Source organism: Falco biarmicus, chromosome 10, assembly GCF_023638135.1.
Source record: "Falco biarmicus isolate bFalBia1 chromosome 10, bFalBia1.pri, whole genome shotgun sequence".
Lineage (NCBI taxonomy): Eukaryota > Metazoa > Chordata > Aves > Falconiformes > Falconidae > Falco > Falco biarmicus.
The window spans coordinates 18,245,218-18,262,444 of NC_079297.1; the positions used below are offsets into that span (position 1 = coordinate 18,245,218).

At 44.9% G+C, this 17,227-nt stretch overlaps 1 protein-coding gene across 4 annotated transcripts in view; it reads right to left on the reverse strand.

Annotated features, from left to right (window-relative positions):
* The window catches only part of PAK6 (p21 (RAC1) activated kinase 6), a 42,577-nt gene that overhangs the window by 16,823 nt on the left and 8,527 nt on the right, over positions 1-17,227 (reverse strand). For 2 of the 4 annotated variants that reach the window (XM_056354832.1, XM_056354831.1), the window contains exons 2-5: positions 11,749-12,077; positions 11,242-11,439; positions 10,538-10,602; positions 1,111-1,319 (exon numbers count right to left, since the gene is read on the reverse strand). In XM_056354832.1, coding sequence (XP_056210807.1) covers positions 1,111-1,314 — 204 coding nt within the window. In that variant the 5' untranslated portion in view covers positions 1,315-1,319; positions 10,538-10,602; positions 11,242-11,439; positions 11,749-12,077. The other 2 variants (XM_056354833.1, XM_056354834.1) reach the window with 2 other exon arrangements.

Consider the following 17,227-nt stretch of genomic DNA (forward strand, 5'->3'; position numbering starts at 1 on the left):
CTTTTCTAAATCAGCCTTCTGCTCAAAGATCCTGATGTGCCATTTAAATTGCAGGTTTGATTTTGCATTAATACTGGCATTATACTAAAACGTAGTCCCATTTAGTCCCTCTGTTTTAAGCACCTGTACACAAAAAGCTAACTATATTTATCAGATAGACAACTATTTTCTTCTATGTCCTTCCTAAAATCCATGTAGCAACACCTCTATTTTACAATTTACCTCTCAATTTTCAGAGCCCTGTAGGGTTTTTTTAACTGGGAACAAAAATTTCCCACAAGCTAGCAAGACTCTAAACACGATAATTCTGTCACCACCTTTCATTTCCTTTTCCAAGGGGTCATCATGAATCTGCCTTTCTTCACACAGCAGATCCCTGCAACCACCTACGGACACAGTCTCCAGATGCCATCAGCAACAGCCACCCAAGCAAGACAACCATCTCAATTCACCCATCTACAAGGACTGGTAACTTATTTCTCCTTACTGAAGGACTCGCTTTAAGGACATTCTCCTGTTTACTGTGTCCACTTTCTGTTAAAATGCTGGTTTATAAGCCCTTTTAGCCGAAACCCTGGTCTAGTCCTGCTCCCTGCTGTCCCTCATTCACTTCACCATCCATGAAGAGCAGGCTAGCACTATCTGGCTCTCTCCCACTCAGGCTTCCCTGTCAACTTAATTACCAGCCAAATTTGCTCACCCACGAGAACGACAAACTTGCTAAAACAGGTCTCTCCACAAATTCTCTGCTTCCCTGTACAACAGCTGAACACATCTTAGGCCCTGTCAGCTACCACAGAGGCTTTCACAGGTCCTTGTTATAGTGACAGGCAGCCAGCTGGTTACTTGAACAGTGACACTATTGCCATGAAGGATACTACTGTCCTTATTTCTGATGAAGTTACTATCACCTCAAAAAAAAAAAAAAAAAAAAAAAAAGAAGAGACATCGTTATCCAAGCCCAGACCCTGCTATCCACTGAATTCCTTACCAATCCCACCCTTAGCCCCATTTAAATATGTATGGGGCAATGGAAACATTGCCTCACCTTGGCCCTCCCTAGGGAACAGGAAAGCCCGGGGACAGGAAAGAGTAGTCTTCCTCTCTTACCTTCATAGGCTGGAGTTGCATCCTCGTGATCCTTGAAGGGTCTACCACTGGCTTGGGGCGCCGCAGCGTGTCTAGAATATTCTGCCATTGAGGTGGCAGGCCCACAAATTTGCCCTCCTTTGGGTCAAATGAAGTGTGGACACGGTGCTCAAAGTTCTGCGGAGCTGAGATCTCCGGGCGTTTCTTCTTCTTCTTGCGGAACATGATGCCTGAATCACAGGAGGCAACACCATCAGTGCTCTAGCATGTCAAGGTCCAATATGCCCAATCAATAATAGCACATATCGATTGTATTAGTTAATTAGGTTGTATGAAGAATATTCTCCAGTGACAAGCACCTCAACAACAGAGTTGATCATCTGCTTTCACAGATGGAGGAAACAGAGGCAGCAAGAGAGCAACGACTTGCTCCAGACCACTGAGTGAGTCAGTGGCTGAGCTAGGATTTCTAGTGAACTTTTCAACACTGCCTACTGGGAAGCAGTGCTCCTGCTGCAGAAAAGAAACAGACACCTGCTATACCTATGGCTGAACTCCACCGCTCAGCTTCCTTTATTTCTACAAATTCACACTGCCCAATACAAACATTTTAAATATATATATTTACATTTCACAGGCTTGCACCTAGGTTAAATGGCTTTGGAGCCCAGCCAGTTAGACAGTGCTGATTCCACTACAAGCCTGGAATGAAGGGTGGACAGGAACAGGGCTCACATTGCCTCTCACTGGTTAGTCCAAGTAATATACATTTGATTCCCATTTAAAGACAACGGAGTTGCCGCCAAAAGAAGAGCTGCCCCAGACTGGTTCTGGATCTCAGTTTTTCTAGCTTAGACAGAGGGCTTGGGAGAGAGAGAGGAGGTGGTAGGTGGAAATCAAACTCTGTCAGCAGGTTGCTGAAGAAGCTAAAATTAAAAACTAAGATTCCTTTCCCATGGGGGCTGAGAGAGACAGTTTGTGTGAACAGCCATTACAATTGCAACAAGCCAAAACCAGCTAACACTTAAATATACCCAAACACAAGAGACGTTCAAAATCCGAATTTAGACTTTATAGCCAAAAAAAGAGAGATGTAGATAGATAAAGCCAAAAGTTTTAGACCTTTTTGAAATTGGGAAAGCACGAAGGAAAAGGAAGAACTGGAGCTCCACACGCAGTCACAGAGGTGGGAAAGCTTAGATAACTGGAAGACTGCAATGGATGGACACAACCTCTTCACAACAGACAGACGGGGAAGATGGGGTGAGGGGAAGTTACTCCTTCCATGAAGAAACAGCTGAGAAGTAGGGGGATTTTCCATGGAGAGCCAGGCTTTTCACAGTGGAGAGTGGTGGGAGTCTGAGACATGATAGGTGTAAAGCAGAACAGGGGAGGTCCTGACTGGATAGAAGGAACAACTTTTTTGTGACCAGGAGAGTCCAGCATTGGAGCAGGTTGCCCAGGCAGGCTGTGCCGTCTCCATCCTCCGAGGTTACCAAGAGCAAGTTTGCTCTTGAAGACAAAGCCCTGAGCAACCTGGTCTGACCCTTGGAGCAGATCCTGCCCTGAGCAGGGGACTGGACCACAGGTATCTTGAGGTCCCTCAATTGCTCTATGATTTTATTGAATGGCTTGATGACTTTAAAGTTACAAGTATTCCAAGTTATATTTTCCTATTCGCTGTTGGAGAAACACGTTTAATGGGCAGATTACTGTTCTGTGGATGCAATGGAACTAGCGTGTTCCAGAGCTCATCATCTCCTCTCCAAGATGCATTCTGTCAATGCACAGGATGAACCACACAATGAGAGCCTTAAGAGAGGTGAGACAAAATGGACACCCAATGCCAAAACATTTTAGGTAATTCAGTGCTAAAGCTCTCTAGCTTGGGAAAAAGCTGTATAGGTTTCTTTAAAGCAATTAATACCCACCAGTAGAAAAAAGATGTTTATATGCTCTTTCCTTTCCACTGACAAGTTTAATATTAGCATTTGCTTCTCACTAATACTGCTTAAAGCGATGAATGCTACCCCTTCCTTGACATCAGGTAGAGGATTTTTCTCTACTTAATCTTCAGCTTTGTCATGATCGCTCTTCCCCTGCACAGGACCTCACCTTCCAGCTATTTGTGCTGAACAAATATTTACAAGGGTCAGAGACACAGAACGCATACAGATAACATGTTGTGGTGTAGGCATGAACACACTTCTAGAGGACACTGGTTTCGAAAATCAGCAAACCTCGTGCTTTTTTTCCCCCACAGTGAAATATATGTCAAACATTTTCCAGGTTGTTTAACTTAAAATTTGTTTAGGGAGAAAAATGCAGGCCACTTAGTGAACGATGACTTTGCTTTCTAGTGCTAGACTGAGATCCTGAAAAAGCATACACACTGGCTTAAAATTTGGTTACCATGATCCTGCGGTCACTGGGATGGGGAGTATTTGTTGCAGAAGGACCTTTACACCATCTAAACCCCCAATCACGCCATCCATCCTTGGTGAAACACAGAATTCACACACTGACAATGGCCATTGCATTACCGTGTCCAGAACCCTACTAAAGTTACAGTTGAAAAAAAAAAAGCAAAAGGTTAGGCAACTAGAAAAAAAACCATAAGAGGCTGGAAGCAACTGTTCTGCCTAGAGGAGTTTTCACAGCCAGAATAATCTTTGCTTAGAATATGTTCCAATGAAAACCCAAATACATCTTAATGGAGAGCTTATGGGAAGAGCATCTGTGCTCCAGGTCTGTATTGCCACTACTAAAACACAGTGATTCATCTCTAAGGCCCCTTAGGTGCTGCATATTAACTAATAATCAAGACTGAAGTCAGAGGGCAATTCTGTAAACAAAAACAAACAAAAAAGTGCAGACAATGCTGGAAAGGAAAGATTCTAATAGCTCATGGCATTAGCACTATTCAAACCAACAGCTGGTGCTACTGAGGAGCTTTTACAGCCTCCAAGGAAATCAGGAAGTATATCTGTAGTATTATATCAAGTGCTTGAGTTCTGAATCGTTGACTGCATGTCAGTCATGACAGCTACTTGATCCACCAGAACAGGGGTACTTCCGGACAGAGCGATGCTATTATTTCAACTAGTATCTTTTCTTCCCCTGCTCCTACAATCACAGCTTCATTCCTCATCTCATCTTCATAATGAGAAGATATTCAGAGAACAGCACAGAGTGTCTTTCGAGTTTGCTCTTTAACTGCCTCTGGCAGCAAGGGGTCCTGTAAAATGTGCTGTTACAAATGCCACAACCATCAGCACTTGTAGTATCAATTTTCTTGAACATTTCAATCATTTCCCCATAAGGAGAAGGATTCTAGCTAAACTACTTCAGAATGGAAATTGTTAAAGCCCAGGTGATGTTTTGGCCCCAAACAGAACAGTGGCTTTATGCCAGCCTATCAGTTCACATAAGCATAAACATCACATTTGTATACTTACATTAAATCAGTATACCCGTCAATCAACACCTGGACTACTTAGATCCTATATACAAAAGCATGCTTCCTAAACCCAGAAAGAAGCATCTACTAAGTTCATGGTCAATTTTAGGGCAACAAGCTGACGTGGCCAGCATCTACCTTATTGGTTTATACTAGACATCCTAAAAAGAACAAAATGTAATCAACTCCAAAAACAATATAGCCCTGGGTATCCAATGACATTTGCTTTCTATGGTCAGCATCAATCTTTAATTATAAAGACATTGCCATATCAGACAGGTGGTTTAAAGGTACACTGCATTAAGATCAAATGGAATTCATACGCTAAAAATAGTTATTTGAAATCCAATGGATCGTAATAATCTGTGTAGGGTTTGCATTTCATTGAGGTCTGTACTTAACCAGTCTCCTTTCACTTTGTGGTTTTCATGCAAGAGCTATTTACTTGTATTTCCAATACCCAGCTAAAGAATGTTTTAATAAAATACATAAAACAGGCCTTTTCTAGATCACTAAGAAATTCATAAGAACATTTTATGCATATAAGATTTTGTAAATCAAGCCAAACCTGTATTTAAACATAAACAGCATCCCTTTAATATAATAACACAAATACTGTGACACTGATTTTATAATCATCTACTAGACTTTAGTCTTTCATTCACTGCTGACAACTGTACTGTAAGAAATGTCACAAACATAAATAATAAAAGTCACTACCACAAGACAAAAGCAGTCGGAGATTGAAATTCTCTCAGCGATCCATTCCTGCTGCCTGGGAAACCACGTTAGATTTTTCAACTCCAGATATAGCTGTTCCTAGATAATACAGTTCCAAAAGCTGTCACATCTGCCAGTGAGCATGAGAAAAAATCCCACAGCCAGCAGATCCAGAGCAGGGGGAGGGATCGGCTGGGAAGGAGGGGCAAGAAGACAGAAGGGTCAGGCTCAGATGAGAGGAAGGGGTGGGAAGATTAAGGATGGAAGAGAGAAAGGGGAATGGGAGTTAGGAAGGGAAAGAGGAATGGCTGGGAGACAGGCAACACGAGGAGCAGGGCACAGAAAAGAATCAATCCGACTGGAAAAAAGAAGTAGATAAATGTTATCAGGAATTGCTCACTACAACACACGAGTTCAAACACCCAGACAAAGAAGCCAGCATGCACTGTCATTTCATCTGACTTACCTCCACCCTATACACTAGGATCACACACTCCATTAGTATATATGCACTGTACTTAACTATGTTCACAGGCTCGTTCACTCACACATATACTTGATGATCGGAAGACAGCAGAGAGCTACTTCAGTCTCACTTGTATAGTTTCCAGTTAAAAATAAGCTTTCCCTCCCCCTCCTCGCTGCAGCAACCGAACTCACTCATCAGTGCTTATTACACTGCTATCGCCGATCTGGACGCAGCTCTCTACATTCCTCCCACCCCAGACAGGAGATAACGCTGGGTCCCTGGGCTGAGGAAAGCAATTCCCCTGATTTCTAAGTACTCCCTCAGCTGATATGGCAAACCACTCTGGCCAGCTACAAGAAGAGGGGGAGAGGAGGAGAACTCTCCCTACAGGACCTGAGGAACTGCAACATGCAGGTTGAATCTGGAGCAGGAAGATTAAGAAGATCCCAGAGAAGCCAGCGATTAAAAGAAAAAACATACTTCCGTACTCTGCTATACAGGTCACTGCCATGTAACACATTTCAAATGCAGCACAACTCACGTAGGCCATGACCAACACATGTTGTAGGCATACACGCATGTGTTCACACATATGTACGTGTGAATACGCACACACGGTATTTCACTGTACTCTATACCTTCCAAAATCCTAATGTTTAGCCTCCCGAGGTTTCTGACATGATTGTTATTTATAACAAGCCCTAGACGTCCATAGCAGTTTGCAGACAAAGAAAAATGACAGGTTACTTCCCTGAGGAGCTTACAAACCTAAATGTGACTTCACACAGCAAGAAATGACAACAAAGGGTGAGTGAAAGGGGGAAAGAAAAGCAAAATGGTCTGAAATCTGAAATGGGATCCAAAAGCACAGAGTCTTGTCACAATGACACCTTCCATGTTTGTCTGCAATTCTAGTTTTAGAAATAGTGGCTTAGGTACTTTTTTTTTTTTTTTTCTCCTTTCTCCTAAAGGAAGAGTGGATATTTGCTTGCTGCGCTATCACTTCCCCCATTTCAAGTCCTTTCCTTCCACTCCTCTCTCTCCCTCACCAGCCCCCAATAGCAAAGCTATGTGTCGGAGTGAACTAGCAGCACAGCAAACTGATGTAATGCTCTAAATCCTGCCCAAACACACACATGAGCGCACAGATTAATATTACATTAGAAATAAGCTTAGAGAGAGACATACTTGTTTATATTTTTGACAAATGAGAACATCATCAATGCTTGACATTTTTTGCTCAACATTTTTTGCCATGCCTCCCCTGAAGGATCTAAAGGCTATGGTGCTGCCTCTTTCTCCCCTGCTCCATTTCCTTGCTCATAAATTAGGTCTACAGCCTGAAACACAGTGAACGCCTATTTGCTAAGCTTGTTTTGGACGCTGCTCAGTGACAGGCTTTTAGGTGTGTTGTAGCTACACTAGACCAAATTCATTCTGGGACATATAAAAGCACTTGCAAAGAAAAGACCTCTTGAACTTTCTGAAACCAGTACAGGCATGTCCCAAATGCTAATGGGCTTTTACCCTTGAGAAGTAATAAAGATTTTCCATTATTTACAGTCCCCCAGAAATGCCAGCTGAAGTCACTGTCCCATTGTGCCAGTCTCTGAAGTCAGGCCCCACCCTCCAGAGGTTTCTTCTAAACAGACAAAAGGTAAGGAAAAGGAATTATCATCTTAATTTGTAGACGAGACAGAAAAAAATTACTAGCTCGGTTTCTTCACAGCTATGCCTAGATTAGCAGACTTAAAAGAGCTTTCAGGTATGTCTCCTGGCTGCTTTTTAGCTTCATATCCAGGCCCAACACACTCTGGCTTCCGTGAGGAGAAAACACGAGTGCCCAGCATCGGTGGGAGCCACGACCTGCTCTGACCACATGTTCGATCTTGACACCAGCACTTTGATCTAGACGCTGTGACAGAAACCAGCAGCCAAGTCAGAAATCACACCTAAACCTCAACTGCAATCCAACACCACCTTCACAGACGGGAAAAGGCTCATCTTGTATTTGGTTTGTAAGAGGGTTACAGCTCGCAAACACCACTGCAGCACCAAGGGAAGGCTGCAGTTCATCGCATCCTCCTCACCCAAAGCCAGCTAGGTGTGTGCTGCAGGTCATAAGGCTGAGACATAAGCCACTCTAACAACCAGGACCCTTTTCCCTCACTTTTTAAACACCTGATGTGGCTGTGTCCTGCTCTGGATATGCAAACCCATGCAGCACTGCACCTCTTTGACACTTCCCTTATACATGCACACCTCGCTGTTCTGTGTCCAGAGAGTAACTGCATCATTTCAAATGGGTTTACTGACATTCTTTTGCCACAAGGGATGCATCAGGGTAAAAAACAAGTGGCTGTATTTTGCTGTTAATCCAGAATACCAGAGTTTCAAGACAGTGCTTGAAGGATGTGGGGCTTCACTCTCCACTGTCTTGTATGACTGATCCATTCAAAATGAGCATCAGAATACTATTGAGATCAGAATAAGAATGTTCAAGGTTCTTACTCCAAAATTTCACACGAATAGCAACATCTTCCATAACAGACAGGAGGTTATGTTGGGACAAGTGCAAGAGGCCACATCTGGCATGCAGGGTCACACGACAGACTAAGGAGCCAAGGCACTTGGCTGCATCTGGGGAACATGGGACTGCACACAAAGCTCTTTGAAATGCTGGGTGCCACGTCCTGCGGCTCTGAGCACTGTAACCTCACTGTGCTCCTCCGTGCCACATCACGGGTCGCAGCTCCAGCTGCCTCTGGCACATTGGGTGATGAGAGGGAAGCTGTAGCTCTGTGCTGCCAACGTACATGGTACAGACTTGACTGTAGGGAAGCACCAAGCAGGAGCCAAACAAGACTCGCACGCTAAGTGAGCACAGCCGATTGCTTGCAAGCAGACCTGTCCCAGCAGAGGCACGGGCAGTCACACACACGCTGGATCACAATCCTTACCCCAGCAGCATGGCAAAAGGCTGGCAGACACCATGGTGCTTCCCCAGGCCACCCAAGTACAGAGATGCAAGAGTTAAACCTCCTTCCAAACAACACTAAACAATCTTAGTCCCTATTTACGATCATCATACTCTCCCAAAGTGAGATATAGATAGATAGATAGATAGATATAATCACTGTCAACAGCTTGCAAGGTAGTTTACTTGTGTTATCTCCACAGGGTAACTGATGGGAACACTGCAGCCCAGGCAGCATACCCCAAAACACGGAAGAGACAGACCAGTTTAAACCCCACAACCTGGCTGACTCTCAGTGCCTTCCTACTCACTACTGCCAACACCAATATGGAAATTTAAATCATAACAGACAAGCCTTCTCCTAGGGAGTATCAGTTATTCTGCTCTGTTTGGAAAGGAAAAAACACATGCCGTGGGTATGTCCGTTCATATAGCCTTCAATACATTAAAACCTGAGGTGTACTTGTAACACAAGTAAAGATAAATAACTGTTATTGTCTACAGTTACACTTAGTAATTAGATTATTTTGTAATTAATTGATGAACAAACACTACAAGTTAAAATGCCTCAGCCCTAGGGTAAATGTAATTTCCTGATTTTTTTTTTTTTGAGGGGAATAAATTTAACTTTTAGTCTATCATCACCCTACATTCACATTGCTCTCTTACACCAGACAAATGGAAGATCAGCCTCAAAACATCATCACTATCATCACTAATGGCCAAATCTCAGTGCATTAGTCCCCCCAGTAATCCTCCTACAACTTCAGAAACCATACTGAGAAATTCCTTAAAAACAAGACCTGTATCAGCCGAACCCTGATTCTGTACTCCATTGCACAAAGTCTATACAACCATCACTTACAAGCCAAAGAGACCAGCGCAGGAGCAGGGTTAGTATAACAGACAAGAAAACTGGTCCCCTTGTCCAAACCCTCCCTTGGCAAGATCTGAAAGTTTGCTGTCCTCTGCTCAGCTATCCGTGCTGTGCAGCACAATGTGCTGGCTAGCCTTCAGCTGCTTTTGCTAACTTCAGAGCCAACGTCCTGCACACGTACAGAACTGATGTGTGGCTCTGAATGCAATGAAACTTCAGCATGGTACCCTCAAGAAAACATCATGTGCAATGCAGAACGCAGACCCTGGCTGAGTTTTTACTTGCAGTTGGCGTAGGTTAATCCAAGCTGTTTGAAGCCATTTGCACAAAATATTTAGCTTTTTTCTCTGCTTGTGACTTTCTCTAAGCACGTTACAGAAGCAGGTTGAAAATTGCTGGTTTTTTCTGATTGGAGGTAGGACAGCCAAACTTTTATAGTGCTTCTGCTTTGGAATAAAACCATTTTGTGACCAAGCAGGAGTTAAGTTTCTCACTTTTGCAAGCCTTGTCAGCAGGACCCAGGATATTCTTTCCAGGTACATACCTACTTGCACCCATCTAGACAGAAACAACTCCAGCACAGGGAACAGACTTTCCACCTGGAAGCACAGTTACTAATCCAGCAAACTATTTGTTAATAGCTCTTCCCACTACTTGATCAGCTTTGCTACTAGACACATAAATCATTGCCCACACTTAGCACACAGAATGTACATACCAAGGCAGTGCAGAATATTAAAATCAATCTACAGCTTCATCACACCATCAAGAATGAGACTTTTCAGTGGGACAGGGCTTGAGAGCGAGCCATGCAGCAGTGTTGCTTTCCCCAGCAGCTGTGTAGGATCTTACCCAAGCACAAAACTCAGAAAAGCAGAGGAAGACTCACCAAATATCTCTTACTCTATATACATCCCCCAGCCTCACCCGAGAACTTGCACTCACCAGCCACAAACTTCTCTTCTGTTTTTTCAGTACTCTGTCCCCAAACACATTAAAGTGTTAATGTCCTGGCAAAGAAGAAAGCAAATACATCAGCAAACGTTAATGGACAGGATTGTTTTCTGTGGCTGTAAATACCTGGCTGTGTATGCTGATACCACCTGGCAAAAATAATTAAGTACAAATGCCCAATAGAATTGCAGATTGTAACTTGAATAGGAGGAGATTAGCCAGTTTTCAGGTGGCCAAAATACACTCATGCACCCATACACGCGCGAGTACTACAGAGTAGTGTGGGTAGGTGTGCTGAAAGAATCCTGGCTAGTGCAGCAGCCAGAAGGTCAGAAGCAGGCAGGAAGGTTTGAACTGGTGACTCAATTAGACCTCTCCGTGAGATACGGTGAGGGTCCTTGCAGATACAAGAGACTTAAGAGGAGATATCGCTATCTCTCGCATAAAGGCAATAAGCATGCATGTTCCTGACATGCTGTCTGCTTTCTCAAGCATCATCCGGAGTAATTTTTAACCCCTACTTCACCCCAATGTTTTAAGAGCGGCACCCTGCAAGATTCAACAATGCATTTTCCTCTCCGCATTCCCCGTCATCTTGGGTGTCAATAGGGTAAATTGCTCAACCCCAGGCACCACAGACCCATACACTGGCCCACCTAAAAAGACACCAGAAAGCAATAAATGCAAGATCTTACTGGCAGTCCTGCTGCAACAATGCCGGTAGAGGACAATTCCAAGTGAGAGGAGAAAGAGGGTCTGGAGGGAAACTCTCCCACTGTCATGCAGCAGAGCCGATTGGAGGATGGTGTTGCTGGGCTATAGGCGTAAAGATGAAGTAAACTCCTTCCCAAAGGAATCCAGCTCCCAGTTTTTCTTCCCTTCCAGAACCATCCCTTGAGAGAAAAAATTGTATGACCCCCTGAACCATTCCCCTCTCACTTTGCCCTAGGCTGGCACTGCCAACATGCGTGTGATCGTTAAGCTAATCCTTGGCAGTGGCGAGGCTTAGCTCCGTAGGGAAGGGGTTAAGCCGTAGCAGCACAGCCACTGGGGAGTGAAGACGTTAGTTTAAACTGACAAACCTAGTCCGCTGTAAACAGAGGAAACAAATCGCACGAAACAGCGGCCATTAGGACGGTGCCGTCATTGCTTTAAAGCAAGCAAGTCAATGCCGACCCCCAGATCTGTGGGAGGGAGCTTACCCCTGACTCCTCATTGCTCCGTAACCAGAGGGGAGGTGGGAATGCTCTGCCACCAGAATCCGCTGACACACCGGTAAACTTGAGCAAGAAAGACGGCAGGAGAGAGTGGGAGAAGAAAAAGGGGTGGAGGCACGTCTGACATGTTTGTACAGTGCCTGGTTCACCTAAGCTGCCGAGTTTGATTTCAGGGTGTGGTAGCAGATGGGACACAGAAGCACACGGCGCGGGGAAGCCTCAGATTCCTGTTCCAAGGAAAACGACAGATGCCAGCAGCAGAGTCTCTTGGGACCACCTTGCCTTCTCCTCACCGTCTTCTCCTTTTCTGGTCCCTAGAGGGAATGAGAGAGGGAAAGAGCTCAGTCACACGTGGGCACCGAGGTTTGCTGGGTCTCAGGCAAGACCCTTGGGGAGATCACTTCCCATTCCCCTCCACCCTTTCTTACACCACCACCCCCCCACACACACACTTCACTGCTGACTTATTTAAGCTCTGACTTGCTCATTAGCTCTTCTCTCGGCTCCACAGCCTCGGGGCCTTGAGCTGCTGCAGCTCCTAATGAATCTCCACATCTCCACCCGTGTCACCTGGCTGCAGATTTCAGGACCTGCCACCAATTCCTTGTCATTCCCAGCAGAAAAGCTTTGATTGCCTGCTATATGGCTGACCTATAGAAGAATTCACCAATTTATTTGCATTGCAGATGAGCAGCACATGACCTGGCACTTTTACTCTTCCCCAGTCACTCGGCATGAGTCAGTGCCGCCAGGTCTGAAGTCTGGTATCACCCTATAATCCTGTTGCCTTGCCTCATGCCTCAGGGTTTACCCACTCCTGGAAACAGACATTTCCATGAGTGACTTGTGTTCAGCAGGACACCGGCTCCATCACTTGCAGTGGCGGATGGGCATAGGTAGAAGGGAGCACCATTAGAGGACATGCTTTGGGGATTATAGCCTGGGACAGGTCAGAGTTTATGGCAGTAAACCCATTAGCTGCTCTTTCTCCACTGCAAATAAAGAGGGCTCTTGGCCTCTCCAAACCACTAACAATGCTAGCTTAACCCTAAGATATTTTTAGGTCCAAAGAGCAGGGATAAAAGCTTTACAAATCCACCCCTGTGATTTTTTTTAAGGTTTTTTTTTTAGCATTGGTTTTGTTGAACTGCCCTTAAAACAAACAAATGAATGACATGATACCAGTAATCATTAGGCTGTCATCATTTCTGCAGGAGCGGCTTGTCCAGCAGAGGCAGGCCAGCCCCGTGACCTCACCATGTTCCCCCATTCCCATTTTCCTTCCTATCCATTCAACCTGCCTAACTAGGCTGCAGTATCTTTGTACAACAACTAGAGTCACAGATCTCGCTGGAATGCACAATATCTACAGCAACATGACGGAGAAGGAACAGAACCGGGGTTCATACAGAGAACGTAAAGGAAACCCTGGCATTGTAGCTGATGGTCTGAGATTCATAATCCTCATTTCCAGAACTGTTAGCTAAGCTGTGGAAGGCTGTTTCCTGAAAGTGCCGTCACCACTTCTACCTTAGACTGCAGGTCCTTGCCTGCCAGAGCCTGCCAAAGACATGGAGTTTCCTGCCTGCTACCTCTCAGCAGCATCCCTAGGGTATAGGAAATAAAGGTAGCCAGGTTCCTTTCTGTCTGGAGATTAGCTCGTCTCCTCCAATGGGACAGGCCCCATAGACAGATGTAACCAAAAAAGGGAAAATTCTCATTAACAGTAGTAAATAACAAACTAATCAAGAGAGAGGGGCAGCATTCTTTCTCCAAAAGACTGGAAATTGCAGGGCAGAAGCAGCATGGTGGAGGACCAGAAACAAGGAAACAGAGCACAGTCCTGCTAGGTGTGGAAGAAACGCCACTGAGCGCACACAGCCATGGTCATCTGCTCATCTGGGCTTGGCTGGTGTGCCAGCCGGCAAGAGTCTGCACAGCGACAGCTTGGGAGTGTCACGGAGAAGCATCGTTTATATTCTACAAGGAGTCACCCAGGCTTGGAACTGGCTTCAGATTTGCATAAGTATTATATTTCATGGGCTTACATGCTAAGACAGTCTTCTAGAACAAGACACAAGTTCTTTATAAATGGAAGAGCCTGATTTTACTTGTCAAGACACAAGCTTAGATGAAACCAAGGCAGCTTTAAGTTGGTGCGAACTTCTGCTGCCTACAATCTTAATGAAAATTTAGGACATTTTCCAATCTTTCTATTCACAAGTTTGGTCCCAGCAGTCCCACACACTTTGAAGAAAAATTTCCCAGTGTAAGTGATGCATCTCTATTTTTCTCCTTTAGCAATTGTCCCTCTATTAAACATTTCACTGCTCCTTCCCTGCCCACTGCTCCCTTCTTACCTAGTGAATTGCACAAGATAATATAAATAATTATGCTCACACATTTATATAAACACACGCATACACACCCCGCTCCTCCTACGTTTGCTATACTCTGTGTTGCTCATTCAGGTCCTGTCTCTTAGCTATAGCAGCCATAACTGGCAAGGAAGAAGTGCTGCAGGGTACACTGGCTAAATGCTTGCATCGCAGACTGCCTGATTTATCTACACAGCAAAGGCCATTCCATACTCCATGTCCCCTCCCCAGACACAAAGCGTAGCAAATTTCAGATCAAAACTGCTGATCTTGCCTCTTTTCTCACCCTGCCCATCCACATCACTGCAGCAGGAAAGCACCAGCACCTCGTGTCCTGTGCTGTTGCTGCAGTAGATTCAATTTAAGCCCATTTCACCTCTACCAGAGCAGAATTTTGAGAAAGAAAAAAACCCCTTTTCAACATTTTACTATGCCAGAAAGCAAAACTGGGCATTTCTAATCTTAAAAAAAAGAAAAAAAATTTTGAGACATCAGTGCCAACTCTACCATATACAATGTCTTTTTCTACTTCAGCCAAGAGAAATGTACACAGCCACCCGTTTGGAGCTTGTGGGAACTAGGCATGCTGTTAAGAAAAATTTAACCTGCTTCAACAAAGCTTCCAAGAGAGACCTAATACCAAGGCACAGTAAATCTGACACACTCAGGAAATTCCAGTGAGAACTCAGGCAATTCCACCTGTGGAGCTAGGCTGTGGTTCAGAGCTAGACCTTCTAGCAGGGCTCCTCTGAACAGTGGGATTTGCTAGGAGGCACAAATGCATGGCCATCAAAGCAGTGTGGGCCTTCTCTTTCATGGCTCTTGAAATCCAGAGTTAAGCTGGCCAGGGACGTGAAAAAATACACCAGCAATTGGGACAAAGGGGTCACTAGGAGAAAGGGTGTGTTGCAAATTCACAAAGCATCAGCATCAACCCGTGGGAGGAAGCGCAAGATAGGAATCAAGTCTGCAAGTCTCATAATCAACACATGACATTAGCCAGGACTGGAGATAAGGAGGGCGCAATCCAGAGGCAGTTTCGCTTTAAATAAATGCTTACAGCTTAGCTACCTTTCCCCAAGGCTATTGCATTCAGAGTGAGCAGAAAATTTCAAGAGAGCACTATTTGGATTGCCAGCTCTAATGTTAGGGTTATCCTCCTGCTTACTATGTATTGCTGACATTATAAAGGCAGCATCCTGGAAATCGCAGCAGGACAAAGCTTCATCTGCACTCCCAATGCATGAGCTCATTCAGTCCGCTTGAAACTGTCTCCAACATTTACAGCCTAATCCAGTTCACATTTTTTTTTTTGCCCAATTCAAAACAAAAACCCAAACACACCACAGCTGAAGAACTGGAAGTTGTTTTAGAGAGTTCATCACCTCTGCCAAGTGCTGTTATAGACCAGGACACATCCCCACGCTCAAATGTGGCAGGGCAGTGTCATGCTCGGGGTCCCTCTTCACCACATCCCCACCGACAAATACAACGCATGCTGGGTCACATGAAAGAAGAAAATCTGTGCTGCTTCAGGCTCTCAGCAGCAGCAGGGCAGAATTACAGCCAGCTCTCCTGGGCCAGGCAACTCCAACGGTGGAGCAAAGCATGGCCACCAAGAAAGCAGAACGGGGACCTGCAAATTCTGCCAGGCTGAGAACGTTAAGCTGGAGCAGCGAGGGATGAGAACATAGGCAAGAAAGCAGATTAAGATTAAAGAGAGAAAACAGAAGACTCTTTAGAAATTTTAACTCCCACACTGATGAGAAGTTGAAATTGAAGCTCAAGAGCATCACCTGAACACAGCACATGCTATTTTGCTACTGGTTAAATTCCTGTGGCTTGGTAGACATTCCCTGCAGATAATATCAATGCAGCTTGGATCACAGCCATCTCACACTTCTTCCAGATCTTTTACTTGCAAAAATTCACAGACATATTAGGTTATAATAGAAGTAACGTCATGCTCTACCAGACAAGTCTATGCCACCCTCCACAAAAGGTGTATCTGCTGCTTCCCACAAAAGTCAGGGCTATCAGCCCTGCAATGGCAACATCACAGCAGAAAGTCAGCGTAGCCTACCTTTTCCACAGCTTCACCAGGTCACCTTGGGAAAGTCATTTTGCATACTGGCAAAATGACTGTGACAATGCTTAACTCCCACAGAACAGAGGCAGCTTAATCTGTCGTTTTTTCAAGCGTGCTGCGATCCTTAAAGATGCTATAGAAATGCAGATTGAAATCCCTGGCTGACATAAGACGAATAGAGACTACAGCTTCTGTTCAGAATAACTAGGTCAGTCAGCTATTGCAAAAGTATTAACCAGAATTCAGAGAATTCCTAGTGGCTAAAATAACGGTAGCAAAAGTCTAACAACATTTGCAGTTATTAGTCACTCTCTACCTCTGAGTACATTATTCAAACCCAACTCTCAAGAGCCCAGAATAATTTGAGGGCTGGAACTTGTGCTTGTCAAAACCCAGCCACGTGGCTCTGTGCAGTGCAGGAGGCTCCCGTCCCACTTGCTGCCGTGTGGAGGCAGGGAACAACTGCCCTCACAGACAACACAGCCTTAAGCAGCTGAACGCATGTAGCCCATCTGAGAGCGCTGCACCGTTAATCCTGTGCCAGGGAACGGGTGTCACGGTCACCCTCCCAGCAGCAGCCACCCTACAGCAGGTGCAGGAGGGTGCTGTATGGGTACCTTATTTCAGGGGAAGGCTGGTAGAGGCAGAGAGCAGCTGCTTGAATGGAATCCAAGGAAGAGAAAAGAGGAAGGGCTGACCATTGCAACGGGGATGAGCGTCCAAAACTTTATCTCTATGCCCTCCAGGGGATGAGTATCCAAAATTTATCTTCAACCCCCTCCAGCTGCTGAAACTGGAGCAAGCATTTGCCTTCCTCTCACTGTTGAGCACCGCTGCTCACCGCTCATTCATACTTTTATACTGTAGCTCGTTTCCCCTAGTTGTGCTGGTACCACTGTGCAGCTGCCTGCAGACTACACCATGCAGATAACCAATATAACCACTTGCATCAAAAAGTTTTCGGTTTTACTGGAAATGGGAGGTAGGTGAAGGGTTA